This window comes from Branchiostoma belcheri, unplaced genomic scaffold (genome assembly GCF_001625305.1).
Source record: "Branchiostoma belcheri isolate BF01 breed outbred unplaced genomic scaffold, Haploidv18h27 scaffold25, whole genome shotgun sequence".
Lineage (NCBI taxonomy): Eukaryota > Metazoa > Chordata > Leptocardii > Amphioxiformes > Branchiostomatidae > Branchiostoma > Branchiostoma belcheri.
Genome location: NW_017803854.1, coordinates 370,525 through 393,309, shown reverse-complemented (window position 1 = coordinate 393,309; position 22,785 = coordinate 370,525). Strand labels below are relative to the sequence as shown.

Sequence of the window (22,785 nt, the reverse complement as noted above, 5' to 3'; positions counted from 1 at the left end):
CTACACTTCTGTAACAATACAGTGTATGTATCTATATATAAACTATCCAGGTTTAAAAATATCTTCCACATGTTAATCAAATGCAGATCTCTGTACGTGCGATTGTTACTCCGTAGTAATGATACTGGATATATGTTGTACAAAGGTTTCAATTCATTCTTACCCTGTTTATATTCGCGACTATCTTGTTTGCAAAAACACTTGCGTCAAGAAGTACTCAGCTAACAATTTTTCTACTGGAAAATGTAAATTTGCGTTTAGCAAGGGTTCAATAATTTATGACGTTATTCGCCCATAATTTCTTTCACAAAATGATCACAAAATCAACCGTAAAAGGTTGGTTCAAGAATCCGACTAAAACACCGGTATAGTCATCAAGAGTTACAGATGTGCATACCTGCAATGTGCTCAAAATCGCACAACAATGTAGCTTTGTTTCCTTTGTCTTTAACCGTTTGATATGAAAGGTAAATCCCTGCGTTGTTTAGTCCGTGGGATTATTCGAAGTCCATTTGACACGTATAGAAGGCAGATTTCCATACCATTACACCGGGGAGTCATCTCAACATAAACCCTGCTCGTACCCCCAACCTGGCCTGCTGTCAGGCTGTATACAGGAATAGATAGCCTTTATTGTACACCCAAATACACAAATAGTAACCGTAGTGTACATACATTGACAGGACTTCTAATGCTAACCTAATCCATGGGTTCTAAAACTACAATTTATACTAATACATAGGTCATAGCATAGGTTCGGCTTCCTCTCGTCTGTTGATGTTAGATATATAAGCTGAGATAAACATAGACTAGTCAATACGGATAAGAATTGTAAATTTTTTCACAAGAATCATAAATTCAAACTGATGACACTATGATGGAAAAGAAAATTCTATAACCATTTGAAACTACAATCTACTACAAAGTAGACATCATCTTCTACCTTTCCAGTTACAAAATTGACAAAATCTTTGCTCCAGTGGTTTACTGCAAGCATAGATTTGAAACTCGTTGCTACAACTTCCCATCCCCATGACATGTTTTTGTGAGCTAATCGCCCCAGGATTAACACCCAAACATCCGCACGTTTCCATACGAAAGGGTTTTGCCTGGGTTCCCGACCACCTCCCCGCTTTCACGGTAACAATGCCGGGAGCGTCTGTCGAACGGCGGGCAGACAATCGGCTTTGTGTCCGGACCCACGTCCAAGATTTCCCTGCTCTGGTCCGCGTGGGAAACTGTTCAAAATATCTTCGGAACGTAGAAATTGAATACAATATTATTTCATTTTTAGATACTGTGCCAGGGCCATAAATTCTGAGGGGAGAGGTGCTCCCTAATCGGTTGATGAAAAATTAGCAAATTTTCATGAAAATACTAAAAGAAAACCCTAAATTTGAACATTTTGGGAGGGGTTCTAGGATTTCGGGGAGAGGGGGAGCACCCTTGTTCCATTGCTTGGGGAGAGCCTTGTGTGCATAGTTTAATAGTAGCTAGCAGACACACATGAGCCAAAATGCTCAGAACGATATTCGCTAGGGGATAGTTATTGTTACACTCTTATGACCCTAATTTGGTCACAACAGCCATTTCATTTTGGGCTGTATTTGTGAAATAAATATATCGTCTTCGCTGATTTTTGGCTTTCATTCTTTAGGTAAGAAATCCAAAATCCAATCGGTTGAGTATATTTGCGTATAGGATGCAAATGAATTTTCATGCCAGATATACTGTGTTTGTTGCGTGTTAGCTTGAATATTGTAGTCTGGAAAATCTATGGATTCTTTAAAAAAATCTGCAATTTTGTAAGTTGATTTTAAAGGTGATTTAGATTTGCACTATCATTTGATAGGAGCAAAGAATCAAAACTATTCTGGATAGCAAAGTTGAAAATATATCATTATATGACATTTGCGATTGGTGTCAATTGGAATTTTATGGTCTCTCCAAATGTGCCAGCTGTGTTGTTCAGGCCACATGTTCTTCTCCGCGTTGCCATTGAGTCTGTAGCTTGTAACACAAACAGCATAGTGCAGCTACAATATACAGTTTCTCTTCTTCTTGTTTTACTATGTGACTGAAGATATTATCTCGTGTTGTGTTATGCTTTGTGTTTAGTACTATGACTACATGGCATTTGGTAGTATTATTGTTATGTTATACATGTGGTACATGAAATCCTTTTCATCATAGTACCTCTACCTGACGGTTTTGCTTGCTAAAGTAGAATTTATAGAATTTGGTCAAACATTTTGCCAAATAAGTTACTAGTACTAGTATTCTGCCATGGAAGCACATAGTCGCAAAAAGACAATGCTAACTATAATAGTAACCGGATAATTTATTTGCCCCCATATCCAGAGATCATTCCACTATTTTTTTTTATCAAGCAAAGGCCCAGTCTAGCAGAGTTTTTGGCTTTTCTGGAAACGCATCAGAACCTCTTGTATGTCCGATTCCGTTCTGCCGTAGATATACTAGTACTACACGCACACCACCCACTTCGGTAATCTGCCCCCAAATCCCGCCGCTTTTGTGACATGATTGCAAAATTGCCGTCATTATCGACTTTGTCACTTAACCACTTTGAATGAGAAAAGACACGGGTGTACAGACTCTCTGAATTCATTCTTTCATTCTCCTGTGGTATGGAGCAAAAACCGTCTTCGTATGCCTGCAGATTTAGTATGAAAGCAATGCATTACTAGTATTAAGTTAAACAAAACATACTTGGATAGAAAATCCAACTTGGATAGACAAAGATTTTATAGCCCTACATAGAGCTATTGAAACCTAGAAATCGACCTCGTATATTAATGAATGAAAGACTTTAAAGTTTATTGTACATTTTTGCTCATTGCGAACTTAGTACAGGTCATGGTAAATAGCGATGGTAGACTAAATATATCTATAGTAAAACTACATATGTACAGGTTCTACTTCTTCTCGCTTCTTAAGACAGTTGTAAATGTAAGAATTAATATATCGTTTGTTCTTACTCTTAGACCAATCCTAAGTAGAAAAAACACCGTAGATTTCACATGGTCTGTACAAAGTTCATGTTTTCGTGTAACTCAGTACACAATAGAACAAAAATGTTATTGCCATACATAGAGCTACCGAAACCTATAACTTCAATCGACCTCGTATATTTAACATATACTAGTACATTGGAGTTTGTTGTTACTCTTGGACCAATCCTAAATAGCAAAAGCACCATAACTTTCACATGGTCTTTACTGCAAGTGCATGTTTTTCTTGTAGCTCAGTACACAATACAATAGTACACTGGAATGTGGAAATGACCGCAGGTCTGTGATTTACTGTTGTATTGACAATATTTAACATATAGTTTGTTGTTAGTTAACTTGTTACTCTTGGACCAATCCTAAATAGCAAAACACCATACATGTACATTTCACATGGTCTATACTGCAAGTGCATGTTTTGGTGTAGCTCAGTACACAATACAATAGTACACTGGAATGTGGAAATGACCGCAGGTCTGTGATTTAGTGTTATATTGACAATTGGCTCAGGTATAATCCTCCAGCGGTCTGCAGCACCATAACCTAAATGAGATTGAAAGACGAGAGTCATTTTATTGTGGACTGTACTCTATGTAACAATGAAAGATTCTTTTCAATTGTATACAAGATTATTTCCCTAGTTTTGGATTTTTAGATAGAAAAGAAAAATTCACTTTTCTCATGAAACTCGATAATCCTCGTACTATAAAATCTTCATCTGTTCTTATATTTACAACTGTCTTAAGAAGCGAGAAGAAGCAGAACCTGTACATATGTAGTTTACTATAGATATATTCTAGTCTACCACCGCTATTTACCATGACCTGTACTTAGTTCGCAATGAGCAAAAATGTACAATAAAGGTCTTTCATTCATTCATACCCCGCGTTCTGAGCCCGGTCTCTGCGTGTTCGTGTTAATCATGGACCATTTCGCCTCGGTGTAACATTGTTATATCTTCATTCTGTTTGTGAAATGGGGTTAGCGTTCTAATTCTGTTACCAGCCTGCCGTAGTAGGGTCCTCAGGGGCAAATTGTCGAGAGCATCTTCTCCTTAACAACTTATCTGGAGACAAATTCTATAAATACAACATGTTAACGTCTCAACATTCGGAGAATCGTCAGAAAAGTGAGCTGATATAGCTCGTCTGAAATGCCCACAGAATAACATCAAAGACAATGGCACCTTGTCTCAGTGTATTGGATGAAAAAATATGGGCTATTTTGACATTTTCATATTACTGTATTGGTTTGCTCAGAAATTCTTTAGTTTTTAAGTATTCTGACACTGTATGGATCACAAGTAACATGCATGTTCGCCGAAGAGTCGATTAAGGTCGCCAAAATGCACCAACTCTGTCCCAGTAGGAGGTAAACTCGGCGTTTAATTTCCTTTCTGTGTTATACACAATACCTCGCCACATCGCTCGGTAGGGGCACTGCGACAATGTAGCAATATCACCGAATGGGAGACGTGCCAAAATATTCCCATACGTTTTTAGACCGTGTGCACATATTTTCCCTGGCATGTTTTCTTCTTTGATCGACACAATATAAGGCAAGGTACCACACGATTCCTTAGAAGTGTGTGGCGTATTGTGCCATCTTCAGTGGCAGTGTCATTTCTACTGTCAACTTCTTGCTTGTACCACGTTTTCCATAATCGCATCACGTACGTACACTGAACACAGGCATGGCATACTGCGTACTTGTCAAGTTGTTTGAATTTGGAGCTTGCACAAAGAGGTTGGAGCATGGCATTGGTGCTTGAACCGTTTGCTCATAGCAAATATGTGTTACCATGGCTCTGTCCGCATCGTTATATCGCCGGGGACACGGGCGCTGCTGCCACGGTGCAGGTCGCGTTCTTTACCCGCGGAATTCTCTTGCACACCCCGTTAGAAACGATCGAGGAATTTCCGTGGCTTGTCGTAGTTTTGTTTATTTAAGTATATAGGAGATACATTGTATATTACCGGAATACCATAATATTTGTATGTATGTAGTCTTCTGTTGGTGGAGGTTAGTGATTTATTGCCTAAGTGTGATCATTTGTCACACCTTGGCAACGAGAAAAGATTAAGTTCTTTTGTCTTAAAAGTAGGTGAAGTTGTAACTTTTTTTCTGTTGAATCTTTACGCATTGTAATTGCATTGCAGATGTCATATTTTTACATGTACCCAAGCACATATTATACTGATACTTAAGGTTGATCTGTCATAAAACAATAGGTATAATAAACAATAAAAACAAAATGGCTCAATAGTAAAGGCTTGTAGCTTTGCTTGTATATTGTTGGAAAAATGCCATGTTACGAAATGTTAAGAAAACAATTCGGTGACGGTGTGCCTAAACCATCCTGTAACTGTCCTATCCTCGAACGAACCGACCAGTACATATCCCTCTAGTACAGTGTTTTTTTAGGAGATCTCTCTGCTATGACTGTTCCCAGTGCCACAATAAACTATCAAAATAATACAAAATGGCTCAATAGTAAAGGCATCTCGTTTTGGTTTTCTGAGTGCAGAAAACAGTCACGCTAACACTATTTTGGGAAGGAACCGTGGGTGTGCTGAAACCGTCCTGTTACTGTCCTATCCCTGTATGGAACGACCGATCCTATATAGCTATGTCCCACTGGTATAGTGTTTTTCAGGACCTCTCTCTGCTATGACTGTCCCAGTGTGCTGAGTTCTCATCGTGCAGGCAAACTGGTGGAATTAAGGACCATTACCGGCAATCAGCCCCCATTCAGGCCCGCTTCTGTTCCCGGCTTTCCTGCGCCAATTTTCGGTCCGGGGAAGCCGGCAGACTCACACACACGTAATCATCACCCTAAAGCACTGACACGGGAGGGAGACGTACAATTTGTGCGGAAAACATTCAGATCCATAAACATCAAGAAATTTTACTTGTATTATGTGACGTACCGGAAGAGATTTTGTACCTAATACGCTTAGATATACTGTAACTGCCGTCTCACAATAAAGTGCTTCTGAAACGAACAATTTACAAAAAATGTAATCAAATTCCAAAATATCAGGGAATGTAGAGATTTTGTACCTGGTACACTTAAAGGTAACTGTCATCCAATAATTAAGTGTTTCTGAAACCCACAACTTAAACAGAAATCGTTCAGATTCCTAGCACATAGGAAACATGCCTTATTTTTATGGGCTTTGAAACTTTTACCTTTGTTTGTACTATATTATATTTTCAACACATTCTACTGCAATAAAATGTAATATGGCTCTATCTTCAACCGGAAAAATAAATTTGCTCCAAAACTAGAAATGAATAAATTTGCCATATAGTTATTGCCACATAAGTAAAATATTGTCATATGGGCATGGGATATAAAAACGTTATCATTTCTCTTAAGCTGAATACAAGAATTACGTTTTGTCGCTAGTTGATGACACACTTTAGACAATAAGGTGATATTTCCGTATCTTCGAGTAGAATATGTTTTAGGGAGGTTTGGAATGACATCACTGTCCCTATTCATAATGGTTAGTATTTTGGGAGCACTTAGCATATCTATTTGTATTTATGACGCTGGCGGAATGGGTATTTTGGGAGTTTTTGTGCGGCTGTATCGCCGGTTAGTTCCAGGATGACAGCCCAGGTCGGTCTGTTGTCAGTCTCAGAGGAGTCCGTATAATTATAGTTCTCCAGTTTCGTTCCCCAGAGCGCCGGTTTAAACCGATCTGGACGTGGCAATCACTGAGGCACTTTTGTTACACGGAACAGAAACGGAGAATGGCGTATTATATACATAACCTTTATTGCTAAACAATTGTACAAAATATGGTCTGTCCCACTACTTACCTATACTATGAGGCGTATCTACCTTAAGGATATGTAGTATTGGATGTAAATCTGTTTTTATGATAATTCGTGAAATTTCTAGCGTTTGAGAATTTATAATAATCTCATTGTGTTTTTAGTATGTGAGACCTCGAGCATACTGAACATTAGAAGCATACTCGGCCAACAGAAAATACATTATGCTCACCCTGTTGTCGAATGTGAATAGACATGACTTTTTGACAAGATAAAAGGATACATAGATAATAACAAGAAATAACAGTTGATATTAAACAAAATTCTAAATCTATTTCTGGGTGTCTTATGTAGGTCTAGTAGTTTTTGTATATTTCAAAGTCTTTTTGTTTATTTTTCAGTATACTAGTATGCAAACCTTCAGATGGTTTCCTCTTTATCTGTAGTTTTAGCGTAATTATTTCCAAACTGTTTATCATATTTATATAACTAATAGATATATATTCAGCTACAAATATTACATCTATGCAGCTCTGTACAATTTAATATATTTCATTTCTTTTGTTTTCTAACATGTACGTATTGAGCTGTTCTGCCCACATCCGTTTGATAGTTTTTAAACCCATATCATAGTAAATAACTATATGTACATATCCATGTAGATCTATATATTTTTATATATTACATTTCTTTTGTTTTTCTAACTCGTACGCTTTCAGCTGATGGTTGCCCATATAGTTTTAACATGATCACTTCCCAAACCCTTCCCCCCCCCCACCCCCCGCCGGGCGCGCTGAAATGTCGGTATGAAACACAGTAAATGAATGTAATGAAGCGTTTTGGCTTTTAGGCAATCATCGTGTTTGCATGAGAAGGGTTCTGATGACAATGTCGGGACCCTGCTGACATTTTACACCCTGTTACTGCGGGCATTAGCGGCTCTTAGGCTGCGCACACGTAGCCTCTACCAGGCACCGCGGATCACTGGAAAATAGTAGAAATTGGCCAAAATAAAGGGATAGTATACCAGAGAAGATCCCGGACCATACGTGGGTCGCGAATTGGATCTTTTATGGCCCGGGATCTTCTCTGGTATACTATCCCTTTATTTCACCGTGTTTATTTCGGCCAATTTCTACTTTTTTTCCAGCGATCCGCGGTGCCTGGTAGAGGCTAGCGCACACCGGGAGGGGAGCCTGAAACGTGCTTTTTGACGAGCGAAGGGACAATTATACCCTTTTACACACGGCTTAGAGCAGGCGCATTGTTGTGCTCAAACAACTAAAATGTACATATTATGAGGATAATGACCAGAAAAGGCTAAGTGATTTGAAGATAGGTGATGTGAAATTTGGCGACAACAAATGGATTATCGTGATACGAAATCAGAATGTTTGAAAAAAAATGATTCATGTATATTTGAGTAGTCTCATTTTGTGCTTCAATAACAAAAGATTGAAATACTGCAAAGATGTTGAATATAAAGCTCATACATACATACAAACATAACAAAATATTGCAACAATAGATAACTAGTCGTGGTTCAAACACGAATTTTTAGAAAAACATTATGATTTATGTAAATTTTAGTCTCATTTTGTGTTTCAATAACAAAAATTAAAATATTGCAAAGATGTTGAGTATAAAGATCATACAAATATAACAAAATATTACAACAATAGATAACTAATCGTGGTACAAACACAAAATTTTAGAATTAGAAAAAATCCCATTAGGCCCCATCTCACCACAATAGCCTGATTTTACAGTATTAAATGTTGAACTATTTTTACGCCAATTGGCAGCGCGTCAAGCCGTCCTGGGGTTTAGACAGGCTCCTGTAAAATGCCATAACTGCAGGCTCGAAATTCATTTTTGGAAATAGGTGCATTAAGTGGTGCACCCAACCTAAAACAATTGGGTGCACAAAAATGGTTTGGGTGCACCATATAAAATGAAATAAGTATAATGTCAGCAAAGACTAATATGTTTCATTTCTAAAGAACAGTACTACAGCAATAATTTCATTATACGCTGTATACTAATATATTTAACATCTTTTTTTTTATTCTTTACATACGAAAAACTAAGAAAATATTTGGGTGAAAAATATTGGCTGCACAACTCCAAATTTGGGTGCACTAAGGTGCACATGCACCCAGTATTGCGAGCCCAAATAAGTATAATGTCAGCAAAAACTAATATGTTTCATTTCTAAAGAAAAGTACTACAGCAATAATTTCATTATACGCTGTATACTAATATATTTAACATCTTTTTTTATTCTTTACATACGAAAAACTAAAAAAATATTTGGGTGCACTGGTGCACCCACAGAAAAAAAATTGGGTGCACAGCTCCAAATTTGGGTGCACTAAGGTGCACATGCAGCCAGTATTGCGAGCCCTGGCCATAACTCCACCCGTCTCCCGGAGTAGTCAGTATTAAGCCGTTTCCGACACAAATGTTCTCCCTGAAACATTAGCGGCTGACGTTTACGTGATAATAACGAATATACGGAAATGCACAGCGATCTATTTTTGTGCAAATAATGGTGAACTCGTGGGGCTTTTTAACAATTTCTTTCACACCGTCGTTTAAAAATATATCACGATTGCCCCTGGCATTCCTCTATCTTACGAATAATAGATACTAGGTAGCTCTAGTTGGTTCTAACCAGATACGAACCAGAACTGGCAGCATTTATGAACTTATGAAAGCAAAATTATTTCGTCGTAGATATTTGTATAACAAATCCCATCGCAGAGAATTTGTTGACAAGCACGAGTACAAACCGGTTTTGTGAATCCGATGACTGTTTTCTTGGCTTCCCACCTACACACGGGTCTTTGTCTTTGGCATCACCTTTGTACCTTTTGTCATGATCTCAAAATAGCGTAGACAGCGCGAAAAGCGTCGAAAGACAACATTATTAAGTCTTATTTAACATCATTATTTAAGGCCCAAGAAAAAAATACGGCGTTAACGTTACAAACATAAACAGTATAAAGGGAGGCCTATGGTACTCAGAATTTGAAGATGTTAGAATCAGGAGACATTCGAGCTTACCTGTACCAACTTACACCAACATCATCCTTACTAAAAGACGAGATTATTGAAGAATGAATAAAACGTCAAATCAGATTTCTTGTCTGACAAGCGAGGACTAACGACTTGTCCATTTAAAGTTCCACCAGCCTGAATTTATAGTCGTCAGGATGGGAAAATTCCCGCCTCGCGTTTCTAGGGAAATTACTAACAGTTCCGACTTCGCTACAGAGACGGAAATAACAGCGGGGTGTCCGCAGTTTGGGTTTAGATTTGTGGCTCTGAATTGATTTTAAGAAGAGTTATGAAGTATCCTCTCCGTTACTCTGTAAAGCTTCATCACCTTCAACAGAGTATGACTAATTAATTGCCGACGTACGTCTTCCCTGTTTCTGGTAACGATCAACATTTGTACGTCTTAGCGTCAGAATTAGGCAACATTTCACCGCCGCTTCCCTCTAAATCTCACAAGATGTATCTCCCCGCGTTCGGGAATTGATGGCACGGTAAGTCTTCCACCGCTGACGTCAAACGATGTCGTCTTCCTTATGTTGGAAAATAAATTTCCTTTGTTTTATTGATTGTGTGTTAATCACTCCATGGAACACCGCCCGACACAGGAGAAAAATATACGGCACCGACAAGTAGCTACTTTTCTATTAACCAAGACTAGGGGAATAACGGCCTCGTATTTTATATATATATATATTTATATATATATATAGAACAAGAAAGAATTTATTGTACGACAATCGTAGCAGGTACAACGTGCATACATAGTTGTTATTGCTATCATTTTACAGTATTAAAAGAGATGCATCTATTCTATTAACCAAGACGGGAGGAATAACTGCCTCGTTTTCTTAAATAGAAGAAGAAGAACTTTATTGCACGACAATTGTAGCAGGTACAACGTATGGAAACATATATATACATAGTTGCTATTGCTAACATTTCTCTTACAGTATTAAAAAGATGTAGCTATTCTATTAACCAAGACGGGAGGAATAACTGCCTCGTTTTCTTAAGAAGAAGAAGAGAAGACTTTATTTCTTACAATTGTATCAGGTACAACGTATGGAAACATATATAGTTGTTATTGCTAACATTCATCTAACAGTATTAAAAGCTCTAAGATGTAACGGGAGGGATAGCTGCCTCGTTTTCTTGAATAGAAGAAGAAGAAGAACTTTATTGCACGACAATTGCAGCAGGAGCAACGTATGGCAACGTATACATACATAATTTTTATTGTTAACATTTATCCAACAGTATTAACATTTACAAGATGTAACAGTTACGTTCTAACAGTTCTAAGAAGACAATCTACTTAGGGCAGGTATTTTAGATACGGGTAGTGTATTGTTCAACACTCTTCGTCATTAACCTATATGTGTATGTATCTGAATAGTTTATTGTATACGTAAAAACAACAAGAAGCGTTTCACAGTCTCCCTACTGAATTACACGTTCCTTTATGTGTACTTAAATCACAATTCTTTACATCCCGGTTGTCCTTTACCTGATCGTTTAAGAAGCGTTGAAGGAAACGTTTCAGGAATAAGTAGGTCGAATTAAGAACGTGTCGGTCGTGGAATGACACACTTTTGTTGATGACTTATTGTTTTATTGCTCAGTTCCACCGTGCGTTTCAAGCAATTCAAAATGATTGAACACTTTTGGTAAATTCTTCATTGTGGGATTTGTGCATCTATATGACAGTACGATCGCAAACTAGGGCATCCTTTTGATAGTTGTGAATGTGTCCTGCAAAATTCAGGTGTCTTGTGACAACCTATGTATGCTATATATATTATAGACTGTATAGATATTAGAAACTCCTCCAGTGCTCATACCTACCCCATAATAGCCACCCACCTTCTTATGAACATGTAGATAATATGTACTAGTAGATGCCATACATTGTACATGTACGCTGTACAACTATTGTGCAAGAAAGTTATTATATTGTCTTGTTACAGAGACTATAAAAGGCTGTTTTAGAACCTTGTCAGTTTTTAGTTCTGTTACAAGCTGCTGGAAAATTTTACGGCATCAAAATCTTACGACGAATGTGGTAACAGCTAAGGATCCATTTCTACACAGATATCCGTTGTTGTTTTCCTGTTATATGTGTCTAATTTATTTGCAAACATCCCTCCCCGTGGCCGCCCGAGAGCGCACATTACGCTCGGGTCATCGATAATAAATTGCACCTCGGCGTAACGGCAGCCCGGCCGCCGGCTCCCCCGGGCCCGCAAATATTCGTTATTTTTCAGCGGCGGAAAGGCCCATTCTCTCTCCCCCCGTGTGTGTGTGTGTGGATGTTATATTGATGTATGTACCTGTCGTATTGTACATTCGCCCCGTCCAGAGCGCGTCCGTCAGGATTTAGCTCCTGACGCGCTGCTTTAGTGTAGGTAATAAATAGATAACAACACCCCACCTGAAGCGCCGTGATAGCCCGATAATGTGGGACGATGTTTCTGCGCTGGCAAACATTACCGAACGGGAACAAAAAAAAGATCAGCTTCACTTGAAGACATTTCTACTTCCAAAATCAAACAATGTGTTAGGCTCAGAATGTCTCAATTGTTCTCTAGTATTATTCCGTAGTTATAAGGTGACTGCATTACCGAAGCTAGGAAACAACAAAAAATCAGCTCCACTTCAACTTCCAAAATCAACGACTGCAAGCAATGTGTTAAAATATCTCTCTCAATTGTTCTAACAATGGTGTTATTCTGTGGTCAAGATAGCTACAAGATGTACAGATAGTTTGTCCTATTTTACCTGAAAAACACACACATGCATGTTTTATTTCCTTTCCTTTAGGGGCTTTAACTTTTGTAAATATCAGAATAGTCAACATTCCTATGAAAGCAAATGTTTTAAGAATTGATCCTGTGTTTTAAACTATAATCTCGCTACAGACGTGATTGTTAGAGACTCGAAGTATATAAGGAAACGATCCGTAAACTACTAGTATTCCTTTATTCTAATCCAAACACAGCCAGGCGTTCTATGATATACTCTTCTATATTTCCTAATTCTAGTTCGCCCAAATTGTTTCCCGATTGTCTCTATGGTTTCCTTGCGAGGTAGAATTGTTTCTGCGCGCGTGCAGCCCGGCATGTGTGTGAGACAGCCTCCCTCGCCACCCACCACCGTGTCCGCTCACTCAAACTACCTCATCAAAACCACGCCGGTCCTCACCTGCATCACAATGCACACATTACCCACAGATACATCACTGATACAGCAGTATGGGGCGGGGGAGATGCTTCCTCTTTTGAGTACGAGAAATTGGATTTCATTGACAGAAAATGCCTCTGCTGCGGGAAACGAAATTTGTAAGCATTTGATCTACGTGCAGGTTTCCTTGATGTAATGATGTTCATGATATCATTTCATAACACCTAAACCACAGAAGAAAGCGTAGGCATTGAAGGGAATTAAGAACTGTTGGATATATGTGTGTGGGTGAGTCAAATTGGCTGGTGTTGTTTCCACGTATGTCCGCTTCCCTTTCTGCTATCCCCGGCGTCTGAAACACGGGCGTAGTCCTACCCAGGAAAGGGCTAGTATTTAGTAAATGCACGCTTCACCACCATCTACCACCTCCGCCGTGGAAATTCACATTTACAACAAAATCAGCTGCGCATTCCTGGCGGGGTTTACAAAATTGGGACGAAATTAAACACGCAGAAATGTTGGCGGGTAAAATCTGTGGAATTCGGCACAATATTTGTTTGAAATACCTCCCCGATGGTAAACATGCCACGCGAATACTTGCCTCATTCGATGTTTTTGTGTCCAGTGATATCAAACACTTGTCGTTATATAATATAATGCATGTATGTTTAGTTGAGATATTTATAACATTCTAACCTAGATATTTGTAACATTCTAACCTCCCTACATGCTTCTCGAAACACAAAAGATCAGGAGCTAACACTGAAAAGGATGGTTGTTCTGTTTTTCTTGGACTCGCTTTTACGATTTACCTTCTAAACATAAACACTGGCATCAACGGTTCCCAGCTTTTAGTCAGATATTCTTCCAAGTATTCATGACAAATCGGCAGGTACTGATAATGACCATTAAGTATATTATATCGATTTTTGATAAATACTCTAAATACACTCAATATCTTTATAAATCTTTATAGTGATACATACAATGGACAGAGTAGTGACAGTCTAAGACTTTATTGTCAGAAAGGAAGTTCCAAAAGCTTGTTTCTGATGATTCTGACTCTCTCTTGGCTGAAGGCCACAAATTTTCCCGTTTTGTCGTAAATTACAGAAAACTGAAACTCTCCTTCGTCTTACCAGTATTATTACACCTTACAGGAAGGGACAATGTCGCCCCGCTAATATACATGTAGATGAAACGTTGAGTCGGCTTCAAAGCAGGAAGAAAGCCATTTGTCGGAAGCCCTGAGGAGATCATTAAGTAGTCCTGGGTGTTCTTTACTGGATGATTGGTTGGGAACTGAAGTGTCGCCCGGAGTGGTGCCGTGTCCTTCTCAACTGTTCGTCCTCCTCTCTCACACACAGATGGTGGCGTGGTGGTGTTTGTTTTATAGTAACTACACAAACACACAGATACACCTGTTCTGTCATAACTGCCCTTCAACTCTTAAGTTTATTGGTTTATTGAAATTAAGTCGTACAGGTGCCACAGAAGCATATTTGCGTTGTATAGTCAATTTTGGTTGCTATAGCATCCTAGTTGAAGTGTTAAGATTTGGTGTTTGCTTTATCATAACTACACAAACACACAGATACACATGTTCTATCAGTACGGCCCTTCAACTCTTAAGTTTATTGGTTTATTGAAATTAAGGCGTACAGATGCCACAGAAGCATATATGCGTTATGTAGAAGGCCCAACAGCATCCTAGTTGAAGTGTTACGATTCTAGATTGTTTTATCTCAACTACACAAACACACAGATACACCTGTTCTATCTGTACCGTCCTACAACTCTTAAGTTTATTGGTTTATTGAAATTAAGGTTGTACAGATGCCACAGAAGCATATTTGCGTTATGTAGAAGGCCCAACAGCATCCTAGTTGAAGTGTTACGATTCTAGATTGTTTTATCACACCTACACAAACACACAGATACACCTGTTCTATCTGTACCGCCCTTCTACTCTTAAGTTTATTGGTTTATTGAAATTAAGGCTGTACAGATGCTACAGAAGCATTTTTGCGTTGTGTAGAAGTCAATTTTGGTTCCTACACAGCATCCTAGTTGAAGTGTTACGATTCTAGATTGTTTTATCTCAACTACACAAGCACACAGATACACCTGTTCTATCTGTACCGCCCTTCAACTCTTAAGTTTATTGGTTTATTGAAATTAAGGCTGTACAGATGCCACAGAAGCATATTTGAGTTGTGTAGAAGTCAATTTTGGTTGCTATAGCATCCTAGTTGAAGTGTTAAGATTTGGTGTTTGCTTTATCATAACTACACAAACACACAGATACACATGTTCTATCAGTACGGCCCTTAAACTCTAAAGTTTATTGGTTTGTTGAAATTAAGGCTGTACAGGTGCTACAGAAACATATTTGCGTTATGTAGAAGGCCCAACAGCATCCTAGTTGAAGTGTTACGATTGTAGATTGTTTTATCACAACTACACAAACACACAGATACACCTGTTCTGTCTGTACCGCCTTTAACTCTTAAGTTTATTGGTTTATTGAAATTAAGGCTGTACAGGTGCCACAGAAGCATATTTGCGTTGTGTAGAAGTCAATTTTGGTTCCTACACAGCATCCTAGTTGAAGTGTTACGATTGTAGATTTTTGTTTTTTGATTCTCACACATCAAATATTTCATAGGATGAAAGCTGCCTGCCGCGATGCCACGTAATTTTGACTCACAGTATCGGTAACTACCCAGTCATGCTATAAAATGAGTAATCGTGGTCATAAATTATCTCCAAACCTGTGCATGTAGGGATGTGCGGGGAATGGTTTACTACATGCACATCTTCTGCCTCCCTGTAGCTGAGTGTGCTACATTGTCTTCTTCTAAACCTTGCTATGAATCAGATTTTATTAGTTTGGTCTAAATCGTGTGTTGTATACTCATATTCTAGAGTGACAATCACGTTCAAATATACCTTTCCTGTTTCAAGTGCATGCAGTTGTCATTATGTGAAGGTTCACGCATTTTGCTGCCTTTTCATTAGATATATCTAAATCTATAACAATAATGTTATAAGCATTGATCTTATGCGAATACGTGGCACTTCAAGTTGATAATATATACCGTATTATTATAAATCATATAGTAGCGATGCATAAGGAAAATCTTAGAAGAGAAGTGTGTTTATGTAACATTGTACTGTCGTTCGTCAGTCTGCCTTTCTGACTGAAGCTTTGTGTTACACATATTGAGATTGACTACCTCAAATGTACATCTTTAAACACACATTTTGATTAAAAATAACGGGTCTCTTTCACTCACGGATCCCTTTATACAACCATAAATAGACTATATATAGAAGTGACTTATGCATTAGTTTTTCGGAGGGTTGGAGAATCTTACATTTCTAACCGATACCTGTATCTTTGTTCTCATCTCCTGGCTTCAATGCGAATCGGACTTCCAAGGCCAAACAAATAAAACGAGGGCTTAGTAGTTATACTGACAGGGGATATCTTTGAAGCGAAAACGAAGTAATATTCATCTGTTCGTTATAATTTCGCTTTTGTACATTTTCACTAATACTTTTGATTTTGTTGAGAAATCCCGTATTGTAACTGGAACAAGGTATGTAGCAAATCCTTGCGAGAAAGAAAACGTTTATTCATTTACAATAACTTTATAGTTTAACTCTGTACTCTTGTTACCTCGACGATACCCATGTTATGTGATGTACTTTTTATTTTATGTCTAGTGGTGACGTGAATATAAGAATTTTGCTTGAGTGCGTCACCACTATGTACTAGTATTGTATTTTTGGATGTTGTAATAAAAATAAGGAAAGGAAATGTTCCTCATCTCGGATTAGCGTCGGTTTCAGCAGTAATCCGACCGTTTCTGTGTGTATTGATCAGTTCTGATGACCCCTCCCCACCTGAACAGCGATAATCTCGTCATTATGATTATAGGAGATGTTTAAGTGGTTTGGAGAGCCCGGGCTTCGGGACGTGGCTATGGGAAGGACACTGTTTAATGTTTGTAACAGTAAGATAGTAATTTAGTCTTTTCAAACTGGATAGATTTTTAATAAGCAAACGTTTCGGGTGCTAATCTGACACCCTTCATCACCCGAAACGTTTGCTTATTAAAAATCTATCCAGTTTGAAAAGACTAAATTACTATCTTACTGTTACTATAATATTCACAAACGTGCATGTTCAATGTTTGATACGGAATCGTTCTTCGTAGTCTCTATTTATTTTATACCAGACTCCTATAGGTTGGTGGAAAATAGTAGAGGTTGGTCAAATTGACTAAATGATATTCCAGAGGAGTTACCCGACAATATAAGTAGATTTTATCCCTTCTTTTATTTCTGGTTCAATCGGTACCGAGGATAATGTTGCATACTAATCAGAGAAATCAACCGAGTAGTTTTAGGTTTAGGTTTACGAAAATTATGCACGCCTGAACAGAAAGTACAAAAACTAGGCGTTCTGCTGCAGTACTACTATTGTTGTAGTACTCTCTAGTACATTGTACTTTGTACATCCGTGCATTTATCCCCCCGGGGAATGAACATGCAATTAAGTTTCAGTATCAGTATCAAGTATAAACAACCTTGTTTTTAATGTTCTGTAGCGATTCTAAACTTTGATCTTGACTCCCGAAAGTCCTTCTAAACAGGAAGCGACAAGTTTTCCCCCGCGCCGCTTCACAAGGCACTCTTAATTACGCCGAGGACCTCTCCGCGGCCCTTCCCGACACCCTACCCCTACATCAGCACAAGGACCCTTCCCCTCTCTCTGCCGACGCTTTGAAAAATCGCCCATCAAAGCCGCCAGGCCCTGTGATCCTCCCGCTGCGGCTTGTAATTTCAGGGCGCGTCTCGCAACTCCAACCGTCACGTCCACGGTACTGAATGGCCCTCCATTCCCGGGTTATTGTGCGCGCCAAAACGCTCCAATTTTCGTCGCCGTGGCGAAATCAAAGCCGGCGCGGAGAGGCCGTAAAGACGGGCGTTGTGAGGATGTAGCGCCGGGATTGCCGACAACACAGCCACTCGGCAGGGATGACAGACGGGAGGGTGATCCCTGAATGGCCGGCTCGGTGTCGTTCCGAGAATTGACGAGTCTGGAGCGGCGATGGAGACTATTGAGTTTTGTCAAGGGTGTCGCTTTGAAGCAGGTTTTAAATCTAGAGGAGAGAAAAAAAGTCGGTGTCTCGTTTTGTGACTCAGCAAACTGGGGAACTTGAGTGGCACATTGAGTGACAGCAGCGTCAGGTTTAAGATAAAGCGTCCAATTTTTATAGGGAGGGTTGAATCTCTTGGGACGTAAATTTCTTTGTCAACTTTTGCCTCCAGAATCTAGTAGTACTACACGGCCTCAAACGTTTGAATCCAGGCTTGGTCCCGGTTGTGTAACAAGATGAGTTGGTGTCTTACATTTTCTCGGAAAGAAACCTTTGATCTGAACACGGTGGTATCCAGTCGTTCTGTCAATGGCTCAACACCGGCCACACATTCAAACCTTCCCCCGAACACCAACCAACCAAGGTTGGCTCAAGTTCGGGAGCAGTCTGGCCAGATTCAGGCCACGCCTACCTTTCTATACGAATCAAATTTGAGTTAAATTTGAGTAACGTTCTACTACCAACCGGTGCAATAGCTCAATTGGTAGACTGCTCGCTTTGTAACTGGGAGGTCATGAGTTCAAACCCCGGCCGGGTCATACCAAAGACTTTAAAAATGGTACACACTTCTTTCTCTGCTTCGCACTCAGCATCTATGAGAAAGGGTGTGGGAAGGTAAAACACACACACTACCAGCGTACCAGCCCCCTGCTGTAGTGCATTGCACAACTGTGTGTCGCCTAAGGGCTAAAGAAATGGACATGGGCACCACCCTACGCTCTGCATAAGAGCATGGGAGACCTTTCCTTTCCTTTCCTACTACCAATCCATCCACGGTACGGGTATGGCGTGGCATTGACGCTCGAGCTCCGCGGAGTTCGCCAGCCTGTCGGGGTGTGATGTATGATATCCGCGGAGCGTTCTGGTGTTCGGGAGAGACGTGTGACCAACCGGTTCGGAAGTTGTCGTCACGTCTCGGGGCGTGATGAATGCGTGTGACGCTGCCGGGCGGGACTCGGGGTGGAATCCTGCACGGAACGGGGGCTGAGGACTGTGGAAGCTTGCTAACTGGAACTAGACAACTTCAGCACCGAGACAATAGAAATTACAACCATGGTGGGAAGATAAAGAAATGATAAAAGTGATCTCAATGCAGTTTTAGCTCACTTGGCAGAGGGGCTAAAACTGCAGCATCATCCTTCAGTCAAGCAGATATGTGAAGGTAGTAACTTTTTTCGAATGTTCTGTTTACGAGACAAGGAGTAGCCAAAAGGACTGTCGACTGTGAAACCGTGTACTGTGCTAACTGAAGTGAGTTAGAGAACTTAGTCGGGACAATATAGAAACTATAGCACCATGAAAAGATAGTCTTTCCAAGCAGATGTAGTGTGGTGAACGTTTTCTGAATACTATAACACGATTTTTCATTTCTATTTCATAGTTTTTCATTTCAATTTCATAGTTTATTTTCCATAATTTGTGGTCATTTTTTGTATTTTATTAGCATACATGGAGAGATAGTGGATGTAGGTTTATGACATCATAGAGTGTGTTGGTCAAGGAAAGTCCAATGTGTCACTTCATCCTACCGTGACGAACTGAAAAGCAGAGACAACTTGTTTCCAAATCTCTCCGTTCCTGATCCAGAAAATCCGTGTAAAAGCGGCTGCAGTCTTCCGGATGAATGAATGAAGTCTTGACGTTTTTACGTCCCGTGCTCGGCCGGTGTTCCGTGCAGTCGCGGCGGCGCCGGACAAACTCCCCCTCAACCCCTCCCGATTCATCCGCGCAGAAAAGGACCGCTCTTCCCCGTAATCCTCGCTCCAGCCGAAATATGGCGCTTATTAGCTTATTTAGTCGCGGCCCACAGTAGGGCTGTAGGGGCCGAAATCTCCGCAAATGTCCTGGACAGTAAACCTGTCGCGCACTGCCGCAGGAGACATGGATCACGGGGAAGCCCCGTCTCGCCATCTTTAAGCCCTGACGGATGTCTCTTCTACTGTCTTCAAGGCAGGCTTTCTCATCCCCGCTCTACCGTCAAAAGCGCCGGGCAGGAATAATTTTCCGCCAGGAAACCGGCGGTGACCTTTCGAGTTGCCGACGGCGGAGCAAGGCGCCTGCTAAAGCCGGCATCAACCATGAGAGATAATTGAAAAAAAGACATATTTTTGTACATTATCATGGTAATATGATAGGGTGCTCTATGTCGGCCATCTCAAAATATGATAAGGAAATATTTCAGTATTTATTACTCAATAACCGATTGATGCATTTATGTGGTTGTTAGTTTGTTTAGTAGTCCGTAACTTGTACCTATAAGAGGCATGACCATAAGATAACATACTTAAGATCAAATGCGCATTAATAGATATACGGTACTACTATTCAGTAGGAATCGGGGAACTTCGATAAATATTGCAGGGAATGTTCTTGTAACTAATGGCGTTTAAAACCTTTATTCGAATGTCATTGAAAACTTAGGAAACAAACGTATTCTAGACTGAGAGTGTACGTTAAGGTTCATTGGGAAGGGAATACAAGGAAAGGTAAAGGCTGTGACGTCACAATCGCCATGTTGAATGTTTGCTTGTTTCCTTGATTTATGAAGCAGGACCCCAGTGTCAATCACTGAGCTCGGCAATCCTGGGTAAAAATGAAATACGAATAAACATTGAATGAATAAATAAATAATGTCTTTACGTCACTGTGAATCGAAATTAATCCGACGTGTTCCAGGTGTAACCATCCAACATGGCGGAAAACTCTTACGTCATAGTCGTGACAGTGACACGTAATAGTCACGTGAGTGTAAACGCCCCAGTGTACCTTGCAACATAGAGACAGAACAGATCGAAGGCACACATACATGTAACTTACATACACAAAGACACGCACACACACACACACACACATACATACAGACACACACACACACACACACACACACACACACATACATACATACATACATACAGACACAAGCACACACACACGCGCGCACACACACACACACACACACAAACGCACATAAACACATTCACACACACACACACACAAGCAGACATACACACTCATACACACACACAAACACACACACACGCACAAACACGCAGAGAGGCAGAGAGATTAACGCCAAACGCCGTCACTTAGCTCACACGGTCGCATTAATGCCTCTCTTGTTCATCTTATTGGATCAGGCAAGAAGGAATTTAATTATCGCCGCAGTACATCTGTCAGACATCGATTTTTGCCCCATGTTATTCAACACGTGCATCAGGAACCAGGGACCCGGTGGCGAGCCAAATACGTGATCCTGCCAAATACATGACTCCGACACTACTTGGGGGTTTCCCAGATAGTACGTGAGACAAGGGGTGGGAGGGATTTAGTCTAGTCGTGATGTGAGAGGCTAAACCTTACCTAACCCCAAATCGTAAGTCTAACCCAAGCCCTAAACATGATCTCAACCCTAACCCTAACTCTAATACCAACCCTAACCCTAATCCTAACCCTAGCCCTAAACACCTGAACTCTCACGTATGTGGCAGCTCAAGGATTTGGCTCAACACCGGCCACACATTCAGAACCTTCCCCCGAACACCAACCAGTTCTGTAAAGGTTGGCTGAAGTTCGGGTACCAGTCTGGCCAGATGAAGGCCACGCATACCTTTCTGTACGAATCAAGTCGAATTTGAGTTGAATTTGAATCAAATTCTACTGCCAATAACACCTTCAAATAGATGAATATGTTCATATCTTTGTAGAAAGATTTTTTTTCTCGTATGGTTTTGTGATAAACACTGAAACAGTCCAAATATCCGGTTGAATCTTCGTCGTATCATTATAAATCGTTTTTGATCTGTAGTTATGATCCCGTGGGTCAAGGCTCTGCTCTTCAAAAGTCAGGTCTCGCCGAACCCGAACGCCAGGTTCGACTTATAAATATCTCCTTATAGTCTTATCAGAGTCACTGGACTAAGAAATTGGGACTGGAAGTGGATCGCTAAGTCTGTTTCCTCCCAAGTCATGGGATCTTCCGCGTAGCATGGCACTGAGGGATAGAGCCATCTAAGGTCAAGTTTATATGCTGCTCGCTGGTGGTCGTTGATGATGATGTTCTCAAAATTACGGGTTTGCTAATATAACTGACAACATCGTAGTTGAGGTAACTATATTGCAAAATTTTAAACGACAGTTTTGTGGTGCGGTTACAACTTAATTGTCTTTTTTCAATAGACAGGAATAGCTGATTGAAAGATTGTGCTTTTTTGCTACGGAAAGGTAGGAAGGAAAACTTGTGCAAAACATTGACGATTTTCTATTCACATTATTTTTTACAGCAGACAGGAGCAGCGACGTCGAGGCGGCTGGTTGAAAGGTTGTGCATTTTGCTATGGGAACTTAGTAAGGAAAGCTTGTTCAAGACATTAACGATTTTTCTTTTCTGTTTTTTTTACACTTTCTACAGCAGACAGGAGTAGCTGGCTAAAAGAGTGTACTTTTTTTGTCCTGGAAATCTTGTGTAAGACTCTTAACGATTTTTCTGTTCTTTTTTACATTTTCTACAGCAGACAGGAGTAGCGACGTCGAGGCGGAGCTGGGACTCACGGGCCCCG

At 40.0% G+C, this 22,785-nt stretch overlaps 1 protein-coding gene across 1 annotated transcript in view; it reads left to right on the top strand.

The window, feature by feature from the left end:
• Positions 1–22,785, top strand: part of LOC109471481 (LIM/homeobox protein Lhx5-like) — a 118,882-nt gene that overhangs the window by 19,162 nt on the left and 76,935 nt on the right. Inside the window, 2 exon segments of the mRNA XM_019770812.1 lie at positions 22,738–22,782; position 22,785. The exon segment at position 22,785 is cut by the window's right edge and continues 409 nt beyond it. Of these exon segments, the coding sequence (XP_019626371.1) occupies positions 22,738–22,782; position 22,785 (46 nt within the window).